This window comes from Channa argus, chromosome 5, assembly GCF_033026475.1.
Source record: "Channa argus isolate prfri chromosome 5, Channa argus male v1.0, whole genome shotgun sequence".
Classification (NCBI taxonomy): domain Eukaryota; kingdom Metazoa; phylum Chordata; class Actinopteri; order Anabantiformes; family Channidae; genus Channa; species Channa argus.
This window is the reverse complement of record NC_090201.1, coordinates 20871991-20893309: the sequence shown is the minus strand read 5'-3', so window position 1 is coordinate 20893309 and position 21319 is coordinate 20871991. Positions and strand designations below refer to the sequence as shown.

The window sequence follows — 21319 nt, the reverse complement described above, 5'->3', positions numbered from 1 at the left end:
ATTCATGCGCCGTTATGCCGAATTTTTGCCCCGCATCGGAAACGGGAATCGGTTCAAGTGTTTAAATTATATTCGACCGGCGAATATCAACATCAGGAAGTACTTTCAGGAAGTAGTTTCTCCCTTGTTTGAGTGACAGCTGTGTGGTGGTGACAGCCCATACCGGGACGGCAGCCCGCAGAGCCGAGCCGAGCCGACTCTCAAGATGGCAGGTAATGGTACTTTTTAAATGCTGGTTTTCTTTTCTTCGAGGCTATTTGTGGCTAAATGTGGTATTATAGTCTTCACACTTGAAGTTGTTAAGATAGTGTGTCACATTCTACTACATATGTGCTATTCTCGGGTGAAATGCTAACGTAGCTAATGGAAAGGGCTGGACAAGCCGTGTTAGCAAACTTAGCACTACTAGCCAGTAGGCTAACAAATGCTACTCCTGGTTTTCGAAATGGTTGACTTTGAGGCCCCATCTAAACGCATAAGCACACAGTTTGTATAGACATTTTTCGAAATCAGCATTGTCTTGTGTGGTTAGACACTGTTGCATACATTCAACTGTGCTTATTATCGAGCTGTTGTCATAGTAAAGGCTGGCGTGTTGACCTAGAAAGTGTTAGCACAGTTGCTAAAGTCATATTCAGCGTTAAGCTGACCAAATCCTGCTTTATACAATCACAATAGAGAGATGGTGTTCTTTGCTAACTTGCTTTTGAGGATGTTTGTCTAGTGGTTACGATGTTTATTCCACTCACGAAACACCACATTTATTTTTTTCTTTTTGACATAGGAGTTGTTTTTATTTGGAGCACATTCCCTTGCTTGCCCAGCTGTAAACACGGGCATTAGCCGTCCCACCACATGCTTCTCCTTCCGAGAGTTCTTTCTGGGCTCTTCTTTTGACTAACCTGCCCCTACTATTGTCCCGTATCCATAGCAGGGTGATATTAAGAAATTTGTTGTAATGTTATGGTAGCTATAACACAAATGTCATCTGTGCACATGTCTAAATGTTGATTTTCATTAGACAATAGGGTAATGGAAAGCTGAAAATATAATTTTCTTGAATTGAAAATAACTAGCAGCTTAATTGATAATGCATGATCATCGGTTGTATCTTTGATAGATGAATTATCACACTGGACTGCATTTTACAGAAAGCCAAGCTGGAAAATAGTTCAGAAATGCCTATTAGAGAATTTACATTTGGTACCATTTGTATTTTTAAGTTGGGCAACATACTTGTCTCCCAATTTCTGAGAAGCTTTATATTTGTAAACGTAGAAAAATAAGATAAGACAATCTGTATTGATCCCATGCATCGAAATCTGACCACTGCAGAAGTGCACGATACTATAACCTAGATACAATAAATAAATACAAATGAGATACTGCATACATTTTGACTGATAATGTATAGCATTCAAAATGAAGTATGAGAAACAAAAAATAAAGATAAAATTAAAAAAAATATATATTACAGACACCAAATAAATAAGAATGGTAGCGTAATACTGAATCTGTATGAGATGGTGGGGACAACTGTCTTGTGACTGCATAGAGGTGGTACTTCGTTTCTATATACATATATATACGTGAGGAACACAACTCCTACAAGCTTTTAAAAGTTTAAGAAATACTCTAAACACAGTTGCCAGTTTAGTGGATACCTCAAGGTAAAATTGAGGTAGTTTATAACTACAGTCCTGCAATGTATTCTATCTTCAGAAAAGTTATATTGTTAATATTTTTTCCCACTAATTACAGATGTGTTGATTTAACTGTATTGTCATTTTGGAGGCTGCAGTGGTAGTTTTTAATTATATTGCATTATCCTGTCACACATTTTGATATTTTTTCCTTCAGTTATTTGTTTGTCCATCCTGTTTACATCAGTGAAGAGTAGGTTGACTAAAACACTTCTCTGTATAGTGAACGTTTAACCTTCATGGAGTTAGGATATATTGCCGGACTGTTTTATTACTGTTTGTTAGTTTTCTAGTTGTACCAAAAAAAAAAAACCTGGCAATTGAATATTTGCAGTAAATAATAGAAGGGTTAGTAACATATTAATGACTTAATTCCGTGTGGCATCCAGCAACTTTCTCATTGAGAGTTGTGGATGTGCCATTGATTATTACAACATATTGACAGGAGGAATCTCATGTATTTACAGAAAATGGTGTGAGACACTTTTTGTGGTGTTGCAAGGTCCATTAATACACTCGCCGAGATTTCATTTCATTTTGTACTGGCTTGGATGGGATGGGGTGGGGTATGAGGACAGTGATGCTTTTTAGATGCTGAGTTTGACACTAGAAGTTCTCCTTACCTATTTACCTTATTCTTGCAGGTCTGTCTTTATACTTTGAAGATGGCCATGATGATTTGGATGACTGTGAGTACTCCCCTTATTTGTATTTGAATTTTTACAAACACACTAAACAGTAGCTGGATAGATGGATTCATTCGTTTTCATATACTGTGGGGCATTGATTTCCCTTCCTTCATCAGGGAGGTGTAAAGAAGTCTGCCTGGGCAACTCCACTCAGCCATGTTAAATTTGAAGCTGTATAAAGCTGTATACACCAACTGTCCCACTTGTTTGCTATAACAATGGCTATAAACCAGGATTTAGATTAACTTGCACAGCCAGTGTGTATTTATGCTTAAAACACAAACTGAAATAATTGGTTAGACTCAAGCATCTCCGCTTTATTTACACTGAAGGTTCCTCATTCCTGGCATTTAGCCTAACTTGTGCTTACAGTGGCACTGTACTTTGAAATATCTGTCAGTATCACCATTTAAGTGGTTTATTTTAATAAGTAATATACTGTATATGTGTTTTAGACATATCCCAACTTTGTGACGGTATAAAATGTTTCTCTCTCCTCCCAAAGTTGGATTTGATGACTATGGTTCAGAGTGTGACGGCATCCGCATCACAGCCTTCCTAGATGCAGGACAAGACAACCTAACTCCTCTTGGGAGGCTAGAGAAATATGCCTTCAGTGAGAATGTCTTCAATAGGTAAGTGGAGACTTATTCTAAGGCAGAATATTTTTATATTGCACACATAGTGACCTTTAAATGGAACTAGGTCACTTTCCTTAAGTTTTCTGACTGTGTTGTCTCGCTTGCTTTTACACAGTCCATTCCTCGTTATTATACAGAAATCTGTAAAACTTTTCCTGTCACAAGTGTCTACAGCCTGGGCCTCATTTCTTGCGTATACTGTGAAATGCAGGAATATTTTAGTGATCAACAGTCTAAGTTGGGTGTATAAATAGCATTTAAGTTTCTATTAAGACAACCTAGAAAAATTCAATATTGTTCCTTTTAAATATTTAGAAATTAATTGCAGTTTTAAATTTTCTGATTTTATCAGTACATTGAATATCACTTTCTTTTCTGGCTATACTAGAATTTCCTCACCTTTTCATATCTCATAAATTGTTCATTATCCAAACATGAGAACAGTTTTCAACAAAGGAAAATTAAAATGTATTTCTTTATTTTTCTTTGTTTTTACTTGGAAACTGTTTTCTCACATTTCATTGTCATTCCAGAATTGCATTTGAACAGATGATTAGTGCAAAATCGGTTGCCTTTTTGTTACTTTGCATCAACAACAACTAGCAAGTTTTTTTTGAACATCTGAATGGGACATGTCAATCTGGTTGAGTTTTTAAATTAGTTATCATAGCCTATGTGGGTGGGCCCTTTTTTAATGGGTGGGTTCTGGTATCAGGCTTTGCATGTGCGGGGTGTGTTGGTTTGCAAGTGCTTTCAGGCAGGATCCAATAAAAAAACAGCCCCTTATACGTCTCAGGTGTCCCCAGTCATATTTGACTTCAAGCCTAGTCTTTTACACACAGTAAATGTATCATATTGGCATGTTTGCTGCCAGACAGAATTAATCCCATTTTGGTATTTCAATAACAGAGCCCTGTTTGAAATAAAGTTTGATGCCAAATGAACCTGCAGTAGTGTACATGTGGCATCGTGTTGACATTTTTTTTTTTTGCTGCCTCTAGTCAATCTTGGCAATGAGGAAACTCCTTTACAACCTTGTGAAACTTAGTAACTATAAAGCATCTAATAAATGGTCTCAGACGTGTCACTTTTGGAGTCAGATATTCAGATGATCTTTTTATCTATGCTAGTTGGACTGCTAAAACAATCAGCCCCCCAGTGTTTACTGATTACAAAAGCTCTTTGCTGTCATTGCTGCATTTTTAAACAATTGCATAATAATACCCTGTTATTTACAGACAGGTTCATAAATATTGCAACAATGATGGGGTTTTTTTTGGCATTTGTCCTCTGTACATCACCACAATATATTTCAAAAGAAACACTCAAGATTTTTAGCTGTAATTCAAAATAGTTTGACAAAAGCGTGGCATTAACCATTCAGGAATTAAAGTTATTTTTATATGCACACACAAACCTATATTCAGTGGTGTATAAATTATGTAACAAATGCATGACAAGTAGTTCCATGGCCAGGTGTGACCTGTTCCCCTTTTACTCCATGACTAATCAAGCAGATAAAAGACCTTGAGGTGGTTCTGAGTTTAACATTTGCATTTGGTAGCCATTCACTGGAACTCTTGACATGAGTGTGAAGGAGGTGTCTATGTAAGTGAAAGAGGCTGACAAAAAAAAAAAAACCAAGGAATTGATTGGCAAGCTCAGCAGTAACTGCAAAAGGCCTGGAAGGCCACAGAAGACAACTAAAGTGGATGACCACACAGAATTCTGTCCATTTGTAAGAAGAACCGTTTTGCAACATCTAGCCAAGTCAAGAATACTCTTGAGGAGGTTTTGTCAAGGTCTACATTCAAAACTACTTCAAGGACAAATGGAGATGCTTCAGAACAAGGTGCAAACCATGGGTAATTCTCAAGAACAGAAAGGCCAGATTAGACTTTGCCAGAAAGGCCTAAACACACCCAGTTCTATGATAAGATTATTTAGACTGATAAAACCAAGAATAACTTGTATCAAAGTAATAGGAAGTGGAAAGTATGGAAAAAGAAACTGCTATACTCTGTACTCAGATTCAGGCAAATTGTGCAAAACCGATAGGATGCTCCTTCATATTGCTGATGATTAATGATGCAAAACATAAAAGCTACCTAGAAGTTTGTCAACTTGTGTCAAGTGTCAACTTGCTTTCTATAGCCTTAGTTTAGGATGAAAATGTACATTAATGCTTTTAAACTTCAGTCTGGCTTCCCCGTATTAAAATATGTATTTGCTTCTAGCGGAAAAAGGAGTGTTTCATCATTAGGAGTTCAGATTATATCATCTGGGGGAGATGTTGAAAAGCCGGTTGACTATAATTCATATAGTTAGTAGTAGTTAGTTAGTATTATATAGTTCATAGCATCTCAAGGGAGAAAACTCAGCATTTGGTTGTGTCCATGGGTTTCACACTCACACAGGCAGTCATTGACCGCAAAGGATTTTCATCATATCTTCATATAAGTATTGAAGAATATCCTTAAGATTTCAATTACATTAGTTTGTTCCATTAATTACATATTAAGTGTTTCATTTCAGATTCACTGTGGTGATGTACAAAGTGATCATTGTTCCAATATTTATAAAACTGACTGTTCATTTTCTATATTGACTTAAATGCATTGATTTATTAATAATTACCTACATGGTAGAATTGGAAATATGACATTAACGTATCATTACTGTCATCTCTCAAGTCATCTCTAGACTTGTTCTTTCATTGTCATTTGGATGACTGTCTGCATTCCTATGTGTTTACCAATCACATGCCTTTGTTAGGTGCATTAATGCCAATGAGACTTAAAGTGGGTGGTATCTGTCTGTACACGGCAATAAGTTGAAAATAGTAATGTTATATTTTGTTATATACAATTTATTAATAACAAATAAGAGAGATAGAAATATGCTTAATATTTGATGAATATTAAAATTATTTAAACTGAAATATTTCATTTTATTTAAAATTGCAAAAACCTCTCTATATAAGACAATACTATTTAACTGCAGCATCTTCCACAACCCTGGTCAAGCTGAATCAACTCCTCCTAAAAAAAAAAAAAAAAAAAAAAAAAAATAGGATACTTAGGAGGAAGTCTGTTGGATTAAACTCTAATAAGCTGAAACCTTTCTGCTCTTTCTCGCACTTGCACCTCGCAAACTGTGAACACTTTTCTGATAGGACTTTGCTTTGATGTTTTCTCCTTGACTTAGATTCTTGCTTGCCTTGTACCTCACTTGTAAGTCGCTTTGGATAAAAGCGTCTGCTAAATGACTAAATGTAAATGAAAACTACATGATAATTAAATAATTTCTTCAAGAATAAAGTCACAAAAATATCGAAATTAAATTAACTGTCCTCTGCATAAAACAAATAGTAGTCCTGACAATAAACGATAAGTTTCATTGTCACTGATCGTTTGTCCCCCTCTCACTCTGTCATGTAATTTACTGCTGAGCAGGTAGTCTACCCCCGGCAGAAGAAAATGAGGGTTTAGTTGTATAGACTTTTACAAAGTTTACCACGACTCTCTCGTCTTTAGGATTTGTGACAAATTAACAATTGGCAGACAAGCTTGCTGTTATTAACATGATGGTGAATAGAAGAAAGTGGGCAGAGCTAATATTACTGTTAATAATAGAGATTTTTTTTCCTTTTCAGGATCTTTTCTTTTTCTGTGTATTGATACACTATTTACTCCCGTTTATTGTGGATACAGTAACAAATCAAGTGTAGCAATGTGCAGTCATAAATTAACATTAATGAAGTGTCACCTGCACTGCCTCTGTTCTACCTCCTGTCTGCTCTGTTCACGAAGATTAACTGTCCTCTACCCTCAGTCACATAGAGCAACAACTATATTGTCAGGTCTGCAAATCTCTAAGCCATTGATTTTGATGCACCCAAATATGTTTACACATTTGCATGCTCAATTTTTCAATGAGTCAACTGCTAGTGAAAACCTGTGTATATAGTGCATTTCAACTCTTCAGTATGTAAGTTAAATTGCCTTGCCACTGCTAACATTTAATACTGCTCAGTTTTGTTACGTTCTTCATTCTTTTTATGCTCTGCCTTGAAGGGTTCAAGCCCGCATGTGTGGGAGAGTGTGAGCGCCAATTTTACAGTGTGGTGTGGTCTGTGTGCCTTCAGCATTTGTAGGGATTGGCAAGCAGTCTGCTAACTTGTCACTTCTGTTGCTTTATAGACAGATCGTGGCTCGTGGCCTGCTTGATGTGCTTAGAGAATTCAGTGACAATGAAAATGACTTTATCAGTGTCATGGAGACAGTCGCCAGAATGTCAGAGGATGGAGGTAGATTTGTTTTTCTTTTTGTTTGTTTTAGTTGTTTTGTCCAGTGATAAAAAGTTTTGATGTGTTATTTATTATTTATTTATTGGTTACTAAACCCAATTTAAGTTTGCAAATACATAAATTAACACACATATTTGTGTTCACAATCTAATGTAATGTGTATACTCAGAACCCACAGTGCGAGCTGAACTGATGGAGCAGGTCCCCAACATTGCCATGTTTTTACATGAGAGTCGTCCCAACTTCCCAGCTGCTTTTTCAAGATACTTGGTGCCAATTGTAGTCCGGTATCTCACTGATCCAAATAACCAGGTAGGTTACAAAGCCACCAGTTCTGTAGCTGACTTATACTATTTAAAGGACAATTGCTTAAGAGCGTCAAATATGCTTTTGTGTTTTAAAATGTATTAATACATTTTATATTTTTATGTATATTCTATAAGGGTGCGAGGGAGGTGCACACACAACCAGAAGTTTCATAGTTTTCTTTAGAGTATCATGAATCAAATAATAATGGCAGTAATACATATATAATTGAAAAGATGAAATCATATTCTTAAACCTTTTATAAATATTTAAATCTTGCCTCTACTCACACAGGTGCGGAAGACGAGCCAGGCTGCACTTCTTGTTCTGTTAGAGCAGGGCCTCATCTCTAAAGCTGACATGGAGTCCAAAGTTTGTCCAGTTCTGCTGGATCTCACAGAACCCAGCAGTGATGACGACTACAAAATAGAAGCAGTTGCTGTATGAAACTTCCTTTGTTTTAATAGTTCATGTTTTTCAAATGCAATTTAAATTAAATCTGTTGAGTGTCTGATATTCACTAAGTAAAATATTGATTTTAGATAGATAGCACTGTTGTTTGCTTCATAAAGAAAAATACTGTGCTTTTAGTGCAAATCTTTAGCTAGTTTTTATTCATCTATGCATTTAATGCAGTTAAAGCTCAGTCTTAATTGTGATGGCTCTAAAAGCTCTTCATGGGCCTCCTCTTACAGATCATGTGCAAAGTTGTCACCATGTTGAGCAAAGACACAGTGGAGCACCTACTGCTGCCACGTTTCTGTGACCTGTGCAGTGATGCCAGACTTTTCCAAGTCCGCAAGGTAACAAACCTTAAAACCCTGTTCTCTTCTACCACCACCGTGTGATTTAAAACTACAAGATATGCTTGTTTAGACTACAGTCACACCTGAGACAGCACATGTTTTAGCCAGAGTTTGTGTTCATTAAGAATAATTTAATAATCTTAACAGCATTAATTCTGTTTTTTTTTTTTTTTTTTTTTTTTTTTTTTTTAATTCAACTTTGTTCTCAGTGGGCTGTTTTTTATTGTGACAAATTACAATTCTCTGGTTTAACTGGTACAATGTGCAGATATGTAACAGTTGCAAGGGTGGCCAACGGTGTGAATGTCATTTTCTGGCACCTCTCTCATTTTCTACAAAGGTTACGTTTAAGTTCCGTATTTATTTGATTGTTAAATCCAGACCCCTTACGTGAGCATATGTAGGAACAGGGCTGCATTCTTGACCAAATCATTTCATTCAGTGAGCTATCAGATAGTTTTAAAACTTCGTCAAGAATTTGCGGTACAGTTACTACAGATGACAACATTGCAGATAGATTAGGATGGTTTTTAGAAAAAAAAAATAATTACATGATATGATCACCTGCGTATGCATTTATATGTTATATCCAGAATTCTTTGTATTAATATATGCTTAAATTAAACACAAATGTATAAATCTTGAAAAACCAAGTAACACATGTGATCAAACAGCTGATTGCTGATGGGTGGGGTGTTTTTTTTTTTTCTCTTCTCAAAGGCCATGTATATGATACATGTTTAAAAATCACAGCTCCAGGACATTACACAAAAATGTGTGTGTGTCTGATGTTGCAAGGTTTTGGGCAAGTTAACCACAGAGTACAGCAGTATGACAGTAAAAAAAACCCTTACTGAAATACAATATTACTAAAAAGTTTGTGGTGCTGTTGGTTATGTTATTATCTATGACAGGTCTGTGCAGCCAATTTTGGAGAGTTTTGTTCTATTGTGGGTCAGGAGGCCACAGAAAAGCTACTGGTGAGTGACTTCAGACATTATGTCATTATGTAACATAAATGTTTCCAGATTTAACTCTTAACATGTATGCCATCGTGTCTAGTGTGTCAAGTTATGTGTTAGATTCAACTGCACTCCGTCAGAGTTGTACTGATTTTGGTTTCCTTTTAACATAGATGCCCAAGTTCTTCGACCTGTGCTCAGACAGTCTGTGGGGCATCAGAAAAGCCTGTGCTGAATGCTTCATGATGGTGTCCAATTCCACCTCTCCTGAGGTGCGACGCACAAAACTGTCCCCCCTGTTTATCAGCCTCATCAGTGACCAGTCCCGATGGGTAAGAACACAAACAATCCAATTGCATAAAATTAGAAAAAAAATAAGTGTATCTTCCTGTTTCAAAAAACTAAAACTGAGGCGTTGTTGCTTAATGCCAACAATTGCCAATTTCATCAACCCATATTTTATTCACAGTAGAACATAAAAAACATATCAGGTGTTGAAACTGAGACATTTTACTATTTCATGAAAAATATTAGCTCATATTGAATTTGATTTCAGCAAAACATTTGAAAAAAGTTGGCACAGGGTGATGTTCACCATTGTGTAGCATCCCCTCTTCCTTTAACAACTGTCTGTAAATGTCTGCGAAGTCAGGAGAGCAGTTGCTGGAGTTTTAGGAGAGGAATTTTGTCCCATTCTTGTCTGATGCAGGATTCTAGCTGCTCAACAGTCCTGGGCCCTTGTTGCCAGATTTTTGTGTATTATGATGCACCAAATGTTTTCTGTTGGTGAAAGGCCTGGACTGCAGACAGACCAGTTCAGCGCCGGGAGGCTTCTATGAAACCACGCTGTTGTGATGTATACAGTATGTGGTTTAGCATTGTCCTGCTGAAATATGCAAGGCCTTCCCTGAAGAGATGTTTGGATGGGAGCATATGTTGCTCTAAAACCTCTATGTACTTTTCAGCATTGATGACCAAGCTGGTTGGTCCTTCTCCTCTTTAGTCTGCAAGGACACAGCATCTATGGTTTCGATAAAGAATTTAAAATTTTGATTAATCTGACCACATTACAGTTTTTCATTTTGCCTCAGACTATTTTAAATGAGCTTTGGCCCAGAGAACATGGCAGCATTTCTGGATCGTACTTACTTTGAATAAAACAAATGGTAGTAAGCTGAATAAATCTACAAGCTGTGTACTTTGAAATTTGCATTAAAAATGACTAAAACCTACCAATCTCCCATAAATGTTGTCAACTACTCATGTCTACAGTGTTCCATGTCCAGGCCAAAATGTATTACCACATTGACAACTTGCTCAGATGAGCAAGATGAGCCTGTGTGTTCAGAACACACAACAATATAAAAAGAAGTGTGTTCTGTCCATGCATCTGCTTTTTTACACTATATCCAGAAATCAAAATAATGCCTCATGCATACAGTATAAATGCATACACTGAACATTTATGCTTTAAGATCTTAAACAAAAGACTTTTGATCTAGTGCCTGAAAATCCTATCGCAATAAATGTGATTCCTCTTTGCTCCACTTTTAGGTGCGGCAGGCTGCTTTTCAGTCTCTGGGACGGTTCATCTCCACCTTTGCTAATCCATCCAGCACAGGACTTCATTTCAGAGAGGATGGCACCTTATTAGATGTCCCCAAGTGTACAGACAGGCATGACCACTATGATCCTTTATCTTTAGAGCTATTGGTTTGCTCATACAAATTATATCTTCTTTTAGTTTGTCAGATCAAACTGGACCCTGTGTTCTGTGCTCTTTGTGTCTCTTTGTGGGTTAATTATCGGCAGATATTGTTAATACAATTCAGTTCAACTTTATTAATATAGCACCAATTTACAACAAAGTCATCTCAAGGCACTTTATTCTGTAAAGTCAAGACTATAAAGATGTACTTAGTAAACTTTGAAGTTGACTCCTTATTGCCTTAATGTACTTTAATGATGTTTGGGTTTAGATTAGTTTGGCTTTTCATAGCACATCTAGTTGTTATCATTGAGAAAAAGGCTTATGATGACACATAGTAGTTAGTTTTAAACCTTTATCTCAGTGTTCCTATAAATTTTGTTCCTGTCATTTCAGCAACTGCTCCCTAAACTCCCTAAGCAGCTCCAGCATTAGCAGCTGCCACACAGAAAGAAGCATCACTTACACACCTAACCAGGATGGCCGTGCCACGCCCTCTCCCGAGCATGTGTCGACAGCCGACAGTGAGGACTCACACAACTTTGATGAAAACCACATTTCTGTTTCTGAAGATGTGAATAACTGCTTCCCTCAGATCATCTCAGACAGCAATAACAGATTTGCAAGTACAAATAACGCTAAGAACACAAAAGAAACCGAGCAGACAGATGAGAGTTTTAATTCTTTCCACTACTGGAGGTCTCCTTTACCAGACATCAGCAGCGAACTAGAAATGATAAGTAGTCAAACATCAGAAAACATTATAAAGGAGGAAAAGAAAGAGGAGGAGCAACCTGAAGATATTTGTCCTGATACAAAATCCAGCCATGGAAAAGCTACCAGTGACCAGATCCAGATGTTTTTGGACCGTTTGCAACCGCACATGGATGATCCTGATGTACAAGGTGAGTATGCAGTGCCAATGTGAGTTTGATTAGCTGTAGACATGCAGCACTTTGGCACCATTATTTTTGATTATCTGCTGTCACTATACACGTTTTTTGGTAATACATTACCATCTCAATACAGCTGTGCATGTGTAATTTACCTCCAGCTCAAGTCCAGGTGTTGTCGGCAGCTCTGAAAGCAGCCCAGCTCGACAGTCCAGTGGATAACAGCCCAACCGAAACCCTGCCAGAGGTGCAGCCTGAGAGTACCACTGAGAACCCCTTTGTGGAGGTTCCGTCAGAGAGCAAGGAGAGTCCCATAGAGGAGGTGCAAATGATTGAATTTCCTCAAGCCTCAGAATCAAGCCCAGTTCAGGAGCAAGGAGACGAAGAGACTCAGACAGACCCCCTGGAGGACCAGGAAGATTCTCCTCCCCAATCCCCTGTTCTAGTATGAGACTTTTCAGATAATTACAGTGTGTTAAGTTTCTTGTTGTATATTGTATATAGCTGAACAAACTTAGTAAATACATACATATTCAGCTGGGTTTATAGTGGATGTAAGAGCTTAATGGGAGCTCTGCAATGGACCACCTGATCAGATTTCTCCTGTTTAAAGCACTAACACAGCAGTAGATGTATGCATGCATGTAGACTGTATGGCTACACTGTATCCCCTATAAATCCAGCATTAGGGCAGGTCTTGTGTAGACACAGAATAACATTTAGATCTCTCTGTGTCTTTTTCTCAGGAGTCTGAACTGATTGAGAGTGTGGAGGAGGAGGAAAAGGAAGATTTGGCTCACAGCCCAGGGTGTGAGGATAAGCCTAAGATCCAGGTCAGTCAGCACTGTTGCTAATCAATACCAACAGTAGAGAGCAGATCAATAGTTTCAGGGTGAATAAAAGCAGACATTGATTATTCAATATCTCCTTACATGCATCCCCAGTTCTTTTTGATTATCAAACTCTTTCATCTCTCGTTGTGTCTCCAGAATGTCATTCCCCAGCAGCTTTTGGATCAGTACCTCTCTATGACAGACCCGGCCCGGGCCCAGACGGTGGATACAGAGATAGCCAAACACTGTGCCTTTAGCCTGCCAGGGGTGGCTCTTACCCTGGGACGACAGAACTGGCACTGCCTCAAGGACACATATGAAACCCTTGCTACTGATGTGCAGGTAAGCACAACAATGAGTAATGTTGCACTGAATTTGGTGTTTGGGTCCCAAATGAGATACTTCACACGAGGATATACAACACAACCCCATTACAAAATGAATTTGGGATGTAGACATTCTGGGGTTTTTTTTGTTTTGCTGTAAACTGAACAAGTGAACTGTTTTCAAAGCTTTGTGCTCTTTTAAGTGTCCTACAATAAAAATGTTGTGTTGTAGAATTGGATCGTCAGAATCTTCAGAGTGCTACCTATAACCAATTTTGGTCAACAAAGAAATTCTCTACATTTCTCATTAGTAATTCTGATTTGAACATCTACAATTGATGTGCAAATTCATCAGTTGAAGATATGAGCAAGAAAGGGAACTGCAGAAAGGGAAATGTTTCTTCATTTCAAATTGCAGCAGTCATTTGCCTCATCACAGCACTGACGTTCATAGTAATCCTAATAACACTAAGGTGGACCACATGAGTCACTGAGTGATTCTAAATTCAATAAGTTGTTTAATAAGCTTTCAGCGATTATAAACACGTTAATACATTCTTGTTTGTGTATTTCAAATGTGTCTACTATATTCTTTCCTATTAAACCATTTCCTGTTTGTGGCTGTTACTATCATCCTCATTCTCACATATATTCATCTTCTCAGTGGAAGGTGCGCCGTACACTGGCGTTCTCCATACATGAGCTGGCAGTTATTCTAGGAGACCAGCTGACAGCAGCTGATCTCGTGCCCATCTTCAATGGTTTCCTCAAAGACTTAGATGAAGTCCGCATTGGTGTGCTCAAACACCTGTACGACTTCCTCAAGGTAAGGTTATAGATTGCTGCTGGTCCAAATGTGATAAAGCTTTGTAAGAGCAATATTAGATTGGTTTTGTCTCATTCTGTTTCAAGATTTGACAGCACAAAGCTAGTACGTTTCTGCCATATTACACTACGTGAGCAATAGTGTTGTGTTATGACAAAGGACTCAGCTAAACTAACAGCTGTTGTAATGTACAAAATCAAAGGTAAAACTAGGAAATCAATAACTAAGTTGGCTCTTGTGCATCTTCTGGCTGCAGCTGCTGCACGCAGACAAGAGGAGAGAATATCTGTACCAGCTGCAGGAGTTCATGGTGACAGACAACAGCCGCAACTGGAGATTCAGATATGAGCTGGCAGAGTACGTCTCCTTTTCCATTTCCAGTTAGGAAGATATTTGGGAAATAATTACAGTTACAATTAAGCAGACAAACACACACACATTAATTCTGGTTATTTGTCTCTTCTATGTGAAGTGTTTCTGACTAAAACTGCTCTATGTCTTCTTTCAGGCAGTTGATCTTGATCATAGAGTTGTACAGCCATTATGATGTGTATGACTACCTCAGACAGATAGCACTCACACTTTGCTCTGACAAAGTCTCAGAGGTCAGGTGGATCTCGTACAAGCTGGTGAGTTCACAGTATTGAATTTGGGGTGTATTTGCTGGTGTAGGAACATCTGGTGGGGAAGAGCTGTGGCTGATGGTTGGGTCATTAAAGATGGAAAATGTAATTCAAAAGGGAAATGAGTCATGCATATGTACTTGGTTCCCTACGTGTTGTTATGAGATGAAGTAATGCACTGACTGGCTGTTGCACTTGGTCATTGATGAAATTACAAAAATAATGATGAATTTAATGATTGTAAACACATTTCTGATGTGTTTTGCATTTGTGTCAGCCATCACCAGCACAATCACAAAGGGGAAAAACACTTAGTCTGAAACAATAAAATTAACAACCCTGAAGAGATTCAGGCTGCAATGGATGATGATATTGTGGCAGAGAAAACACATCTGTTTAGAGATGTTTTAAATGTGAAAAGCTGCATAAGCAACAGAGCAATATCCTCTGTAGAACGTGCAGGTGATCTGTGCCTACGAAGACACCAAACATAATGCTTTTCCTCTATTTGAAGAGGTAATGTTAAAAAGAATCAAAGAGTAAATCAAAGTACTGTTAACACTTGAAGTAGCTAATCCTTTACACTGAAAGACATTGTACCTATCAGAATAAATGGTGGATAAACTGAATTTCCAATACTAATACCACTACTTGAACCCAGGTAGAAAATTCCAAAAAGAAAGATTTTTAAACTCTGTTGTTACCTCCTGTGTTCACAGGTTGTAGAGATACTCCAGAAGTTGTACGCATGTGGTGCTGATGATTTGGGCCTGAACTTCATTAATGAGCTCACAGTCAGGTTCTGCCATTGTCCCAAGTGGGTGGGGCGACAGGCCTTCGCCTTCATCTGCCAGGTGTGTAGTGTGGACATAATACAGACGTAATGGACATAATACAGACACCGCAGCTTTCGCATTGTGTCTCTGTTTTTTATCTCGGTAGATAGCTGCTTACACTTTTGATATCTTTGTTACTATTGGCAAACAGAAATGAATTTATGGTTTTGGAAAAAAAAACTCTTGCAATTTCCTTTTGAACTTGTAGGCTTAAGTTTCTGTCTCTGTCTCAGGAGCCATATTTTCACTGATATGTAATATATGCAGAAAAATCGCTGGCTGGTTTTCTGTTTGACAGCCTGATGACAGAAAATAATGTGAATAACATTGGAAATGTATCATGGTGATTCCATATTTTGTAAATGAGTATGTTTGTCAGCTTCTTGTTAATATTAAGGTGCATTTTCTGTATTTTCATAAATGACTGGTGACTCACTCTTTTCTATATTTGGCTAAATGTCAAACTGGCTTGTTGAGTGACTTTGCAGGTTTTTCGTGTTCATTTTAGGCCATAGTGGAGGAGGATTGTATGCCCATGGAACAGTTCAGCCAGCACCTCTTGCCCAGCCTGCTCAGCCTTTCCTCAGACCCAGTGGCCAATGTTCGGGTACTGGTGGCCAAAGCTCTACGGCAGAGCGTCATGGAAAAAGGTAAAATGCAAACTAAGTCAGTTTATTTTCAATTTGTGAATAAGTAGATTCAAATAAAAAATGTGCTAATAACTGATATCCAATAACTAATTATTGTATGCAGATTTGAGCTTTGGACAGAGATAGGCAAGCTGTATCCCCCCCCCAGTCTTTCTCATCAATTCCACTCATACCACTCACCAAGAAAACGATGTCCACTAAAGGAACTAGACACACTAGGGTATAATAGTATGTGTAGTACAAGATAGACTCAAGGAACAACCTACAAAAAAGCCCTTAGTTATTAATTTATAGGGTCAATTATGGTTCTGTCCCACTCACTGCTTCAATTTTGAAGCGGAGAGTTGTGTTGTCTCTTCTTTCAAATGTTGCCCTACAGCTTTTGGCAGATGGGTTTCTCACATTCAGTAACTAACCCTTGTTCTTGGTTTACAGCGTATTTCAAGGAGCCAGGTTGCCCCTACTCAGACGAGCTGGAGGAGACTGTAATGGCTCTGCAGTCCGACAAGGACCGGGACGTGCGCTTCTTTGCCACCCTGGACCCCAGCAAAGGCTTGATAGACACGGCTCCCTTGATCTAGCCTCAGTTCTCACGTCCCGTTACAGCCCACCTGCCTGTCTAATTACCTGTCTGTCTGACTGATGCACAGTCACCATGCTCTGCAACACCAGCACCTCATCAGAACCCCAACCACTCACCTGCTGGGCAGATCTGCACCAACAACCACTTGAAATTATGTCAGTTGTTTAGATTACAGTACTTCTCAGAGTTTTCAGAACATGAGCAGGACTCGGGTGAGCTTCACTTTGTGGGAGCTGCTGTATTTGATCGGAACACTTTCCAGCCCTCCTCCACACTAACAACATTGACTTGATCCTTCCTCAGTCAGCTTTGTAAAACTACGACAGACTCTTCTCTCTCCAAAGCTAATTGTAAGCTCAGTATAAAATTGCTGAATTGAATTTTTTTTTTTTTTCTCTTACTACTACTTTTTGTGGATTTCTTAACGAACAAGTGGGCAAAGCCTGCCTGACTCTGACGTGTGCACTAACTCAGGGGGACTTATCTGTACCTAAACAGCATTATTAGCTTAATGATAAGCAGAAGCTTCTGAATGCCTGATTGGGGGGACACCAGCTGTCTGAGCAACAGACCAGCCAAACTCAGTAGCTCTGCTAGTGTTTCTTGCCTCATGTACTCCATAAAATGTCTCTATTGCCTCAGATATCTTGTCTTCTTAGATGTTCTCTGGGTTATGTCTGTTTCTCCTCTTCTATTTACTCAGTTTTATCTTTTGGCATTTCTACACCCTGTTGTTCTAGGCCACTGAAACCACTACGACTGCACAGAAGCAACAGTGACCCTGCCACTCAGCGTGGCTCTTAATTACGACCATATCTTTCGACATTTTTTGGAACATCTTCGTGAACTGTTGATCACTTCCCCCCTCTCCACCTGTGTCTGCTTACCAAATAATGTGACACAATGCGTCTCTCAAACGGCAGGAGACCTAATGAAATACCTCTGTTTGGACGTGACTGGCCAGTGTGTCGCACATGTAGAGGGACATCTGCAGTTCAAACAGGTTCTGAATGTCCTCTGTCTTCGGTGTTGACTTCAGACATCTTAACAAGGGCTCATGATGATGTGACACAGGGTGTGATACAAAACTCAGAAGAGGAAGAAAGCAAGCACATCATTGAATTACATGTTCCCCTTTTATTTCCCCCACCCCCTACTTTTGTATAGTTGTTTCCGGTTCCTTGAGGTTGACCTGATATGAATTATGTGACCATGGTAGCGTTCAGTAGATCTGACTGACCAGTTGTACAGTAGGGTATAGGAATGGCTATGTTACAAGACTGAGAGATGACTGTTTATTATTTCCTGTCTTGGTGGAATGATATAGGTATAAGCTTTCTCAATATGTTGCAACTCTTTGTACAGCTTAAACCTGTGGAAAGATTATGTTTTTATGGAACCAAGGCCAGTCTAGTCGGGTATTCACCCATTGAGGTGTTAATGCTGGGAGCAGTCACCAAGTCACTTTTTGTAGTTTCTTGATTTCCTGTTGTAAATGGTAACAAACATTTGACCCACCTTCCCTTTTTTTTTAAAACTTAGACATAACTTGAGAAATGAGCTGATTGTGTTGTGTGCTGTGCATCTCAAGTCTTTCTTCCTTCGAAAGGAGAGCTTACTGCGGTAATGGTGGTGTCCACTCATCTTGTCTGTCTGCAATATGTGTCCACCTTTTTTTTTTTTTTTTTTTTTTTTATGTAGTAGAACAGTTAATATATACATTTTATGAAAATTATTTTTCTTTTCAATTATGCACCACTGTTCAAAGATTTTATATCCTAACTTTACAAAATTTACAATCTTTGTAATATTCAATGGTTTCTTTTAAAAATACATTTTATGTAATGTTATTTTTAGTATTCTGTAATTAAAATGATGCAAATTAGAATGATTTCGTTTTGCATTATTTACCACTTTGATCAGTCGGCCATTAGGATCTTGATAATAACATTCTCATCAACTAATTGCCATTGTACCTATTGCATATATACATACATAGATAAAGTGAACAGTTTTTCAATAATAAAACATCATTGCTGAGACATAAATTCAAGTAAACATGTCTTTGAAAGAAGTGAAACATTCAAGGTTTTAAATGCAAACTCTTTAATTCCAACTTCTAGTTTATTGGTAGTTATTTAATAACTGAGTATCTGATCACATAATTTATTTTAAAATATCTTCCATGGTTTTATTTCCATCTTCTTCACTGTGAGAATTTGCTGTCCTTCTGTTTTATATAAAAACAAGACAAATAAGAGAATTGTATATAGAACACCAAGCTACAACCCCAGTTCAAAAAAAGTTTGGATGATATGTAAAACCTAAATAAAAACAGAATGCAATGATTTGCTAGTCTCATCAACTCATATTTTATTCACAACAGAACATACACAACATATCAGATGTTGAAACAGATATTTTACCATTTCATGGAAAATATTTGCTCATTTTGATGGCAGCAACAAATCTCAAAAGGTGGAACAGGGCGATGTTTACCATTGTGTAGCGTCCTGTAAATATCTGGGAAGTGAAAAGAGCAGTTGCTGGAGTTTTAGGAGACAAATGTCCCATTCTTGTCTGACGCAGGATTCTAGCTGCTCAACAGTCCTGGGCTTCATGCAAGTAATTGAAGCAATTAAAAAAAGGAGGATTTGACAAATTGCCAACAGGGCAGTAACATGGCTGGGTATAAAAGGAGCATTTCAGAGAGGCAGAGCCTCTGGACTGTAAAGATGGACAAAGCTTTATCAATCTGTGACAAACTGCATCTAAACATTTTGAAACAATTTCAGAAAAACGTTCCTTAATCTAACATTGTGAAAATATAATATCAAGAGAATCAGGAGGAATCGCTGTGCACAAGGGACAAGGCCGAAGATTAAAACTGGATGGGTGGCACTTAAAAATGGGCATGATTCTCTACTGGACATCACTGCACAGGCTCAGGAACACTTCCAGAAATCACTGTGCATCCATCACAACAGCATGGCTTCACAGGAGAATAGTACTTGGGCTCAACTGGCCTACCTGCAGTCCAGACCTGTTCCAAATGTCTCATGAGTTCATGAGATTTGCAAATCATTGAATTCTGTTTTTATTTGTTTTACACATCATCCTAACGTTTCTTGAATTTGGGTTGTAAAAGTAATAGATCTATATTGCCTTAACTGTATAATAGATTATTATTCCACTTTATAGAATTATAGGAGTCTCTACAAAATCACAAAATAGTAAAAATGTCAATTTCCAAAGGCCAACAAAAAAAATCTTTAAAATGCTTTTGTTAAACCAAGATTACAATCATCTCCCTGCAGCTCTTGTACAGCAGATGAAATGTAGTCCCTCATCTTCTTTTGAAGAGCAGTAGTTTTCGGTCCCATGCAGTACTGCCAAAACTCTGGACAAGCTCCATGCCACAGTTCCGCTCCAGGTGCTCTCTGACATGTTCTGCTATATCTCCACGAATCTTCAGGGTTTTGAAGTGGTCAAAGTCTGAGCGACCCAGCTTTCTCAGCCGCCGTGCCGCAGAGCGGTAGCACTTCCAGGGCTGGGCCTCCAGCAGGAAGTGCTGGCTGATAGAGGCCAAGCAAGACAGGAGCTGCAGAAGCCCAGAATCTCCATGGTTTAAATGGACCCACATGGTAACAGCTAGGCACAGGCACAAGTGGAAGTGGGAGCAGTTGTGCTGGTTGAGGTAATCCTGCAGCTCATGAGTGTCTCTAGTGATGTCCAGAGGTATAAAGGAGATCCTGCTGGACAAAGGATTGGTCTGCTGAGCCCGCTGAATGAGGGACTCATCCAAGTCAAAGCCCAGGAGATAAACTCTGTTCACACCTGGTTGTCCTTCACATACAGGCGTCTGCACCAGATGCTTATAAAAGGCTATACTCAGTTCCTGCCATTCACAAAAAAAAGAGGACAGCTTTTACTATTGTGTTGTATTAAAGAGTCATTCCCAAATGCATTACAGGAAGCTCCTATCGCATCCTTAACATAAATAACATTTTCACACACAAAAAAGGCATGTGCAAGATTCACATACCCCTGAATTACATCCCACGTCGAGCATCAGTGTGGTGTGATGAGCATCGCTGTAACCCAAATCATGAAGGAGAGTGGCTGGAATCAGACTCAGACGGTTCTCCGGGGGATTAAAGGTGTAGTAATTTATAAAATTGCCATACGGCGCTGCCCCTGGATCGTTTATTTCGTTTAATGAATCGCCATTTCTCGAACTTGTTGCCATATTACTGTGTGCGCCTTTAAACTGCGTCCGGGTGTAAACAAACTCCCGTCGAGTTCAGATTTGTTTTATTTTTTAATGATCGGGGTTCGTTTCTGGGTTGCTATTTGGGTTAGTTTTTAATTTCTTCGTTGGAGGAATTTTTGGTAGGTTTTTAATCCTGAGAGAAGCGAAGTCTTATCTAAAATGTTTTGCAATACAAGTGTAAAAACCACTGAATCGAACGATTCAACATGATGTGTAATGTGTAGATAATGTGCTTTTTCGGGAAACGGGGTATCAAACGTTAGTCAAACCGGTGATAAACAGTGACACTGTAGTAAAACCTATTGGGTTTTAAATAAACTTACTATATCATCCGCATGACGTTTTGTTTTTT

The 21319-nt window shown here is 38.4% G+C and overlaps 2 protein-coding genes across 3 annotated transcripts; one reads left to right on the top strand and one right to left on the bottom strand.

Annotated features, from left to right (window-relative positions):
* The first annotated feature begins 57 nt into the window (after nucleotides 1–57).
* ppp4r1l (protein phosphatase 4, regulatory subunit 1-like) lies at nucleotides 58–18855 on the top strand. 2 transcript variants are annotated; one of them, XM_067506082.1, is made up of 20 exons: nucleotides 58–212; nucleotides 2348–2392; nucleotides 2898–3027; nucleotides 7236–7342; nucleotides 7512–7654; nucleotides 7943–8089; nucleotides 8344–8451; nucleotides 9369–9434; nucleotides 9590–9748; nucleotides 10971–11092; nucleotides 11521–12029; nucleotides 12179–12462; nucleotides 12764–12850; nucleotides 13007–13192; nucleotides 13841–14002; nucleotides 14259–14359; nucleotides 14511–14631; nucleotides 15345–15479; nucleotides 15970–16111; nucleotides 16547–18855. In XM_067506082.1, the coding sequence occupies exons 1-20, from the start codon at nucleotides 206–208 to the stop codon at nucleotides 16690–16692; spliced, it is 2907 nt and encodes a 968-aa protein (XP_067362183.1). In that variant the 5' UTR covers nucleotides 58–205; the 3' UTR covers nucleotides 16693–18855. The 2 variants fall into 2 exon arrangements, with proteins under 2 accessions (XP_067362183.1, XP_067362184.1); XM_067506083.1 differs by lacking the exon at nucleotides 12764–12850.
* Nucleotides 18856–19241: 386 nt separating this feature from the next.
* On the bottom strand, nucleotides 19242–21264 carry bcdin3d (BCDIN3 domain containing). Its single transcript, XM_067506086.1, has 2 exons — nucleotides 20740–21264; nucleotides 19242–20592 (listed from the first exon to the last, which is right to left on the bottom strand). The coding sequence occupies exons 1-2, from the start codon at nucleotides 20941–20943 to the stop codon at nucleotides 20041–20043; spliced, it is 756 nt and encodes a 251-aa protein (XP_067362187.1). The 5' UTR covers nucleotides 20944–21264; the 3' UTR covers nucleotides 19242–20040.
* Between the last annotated feature and the right edge of the window lie 55 nt (nucleotides 21265–21319).

Bases quoted from the DNA above. Each gene is read 5' to 3' on its own strand.
- ppp4r1l (XM_067506082.1), top strand. The intron at 12,851-13,006 runs GTCAGTCAGCAC...TTGTGTCTCCAG, and splicing joins AGGATAAGCCTAAGATCCAG to AATGTCATTCCCCAGCAGCT. The intron at 13,193-13,840 runs GTAAGCACAACA...TCATCTTCTCAG, and splicing joins CCCTTGCTACTGATGTGCAG to TGGAAGGTGCGCCGTACACT.
- bcdin3d (XM_067506086.1), bottom strand. From the start codon at position 20,943: ATGGCAACAAGTTCGAGAAATGGCGATTCATTAAACGAAATAAACGAT. The intron at 20,593-20,739 runs GTATGTGAATCT...TGTGAATGGCAG, and splicing joins ACGTGGGATGTAATTCAGGG to GAACTGAGTATAGCCTTTTA.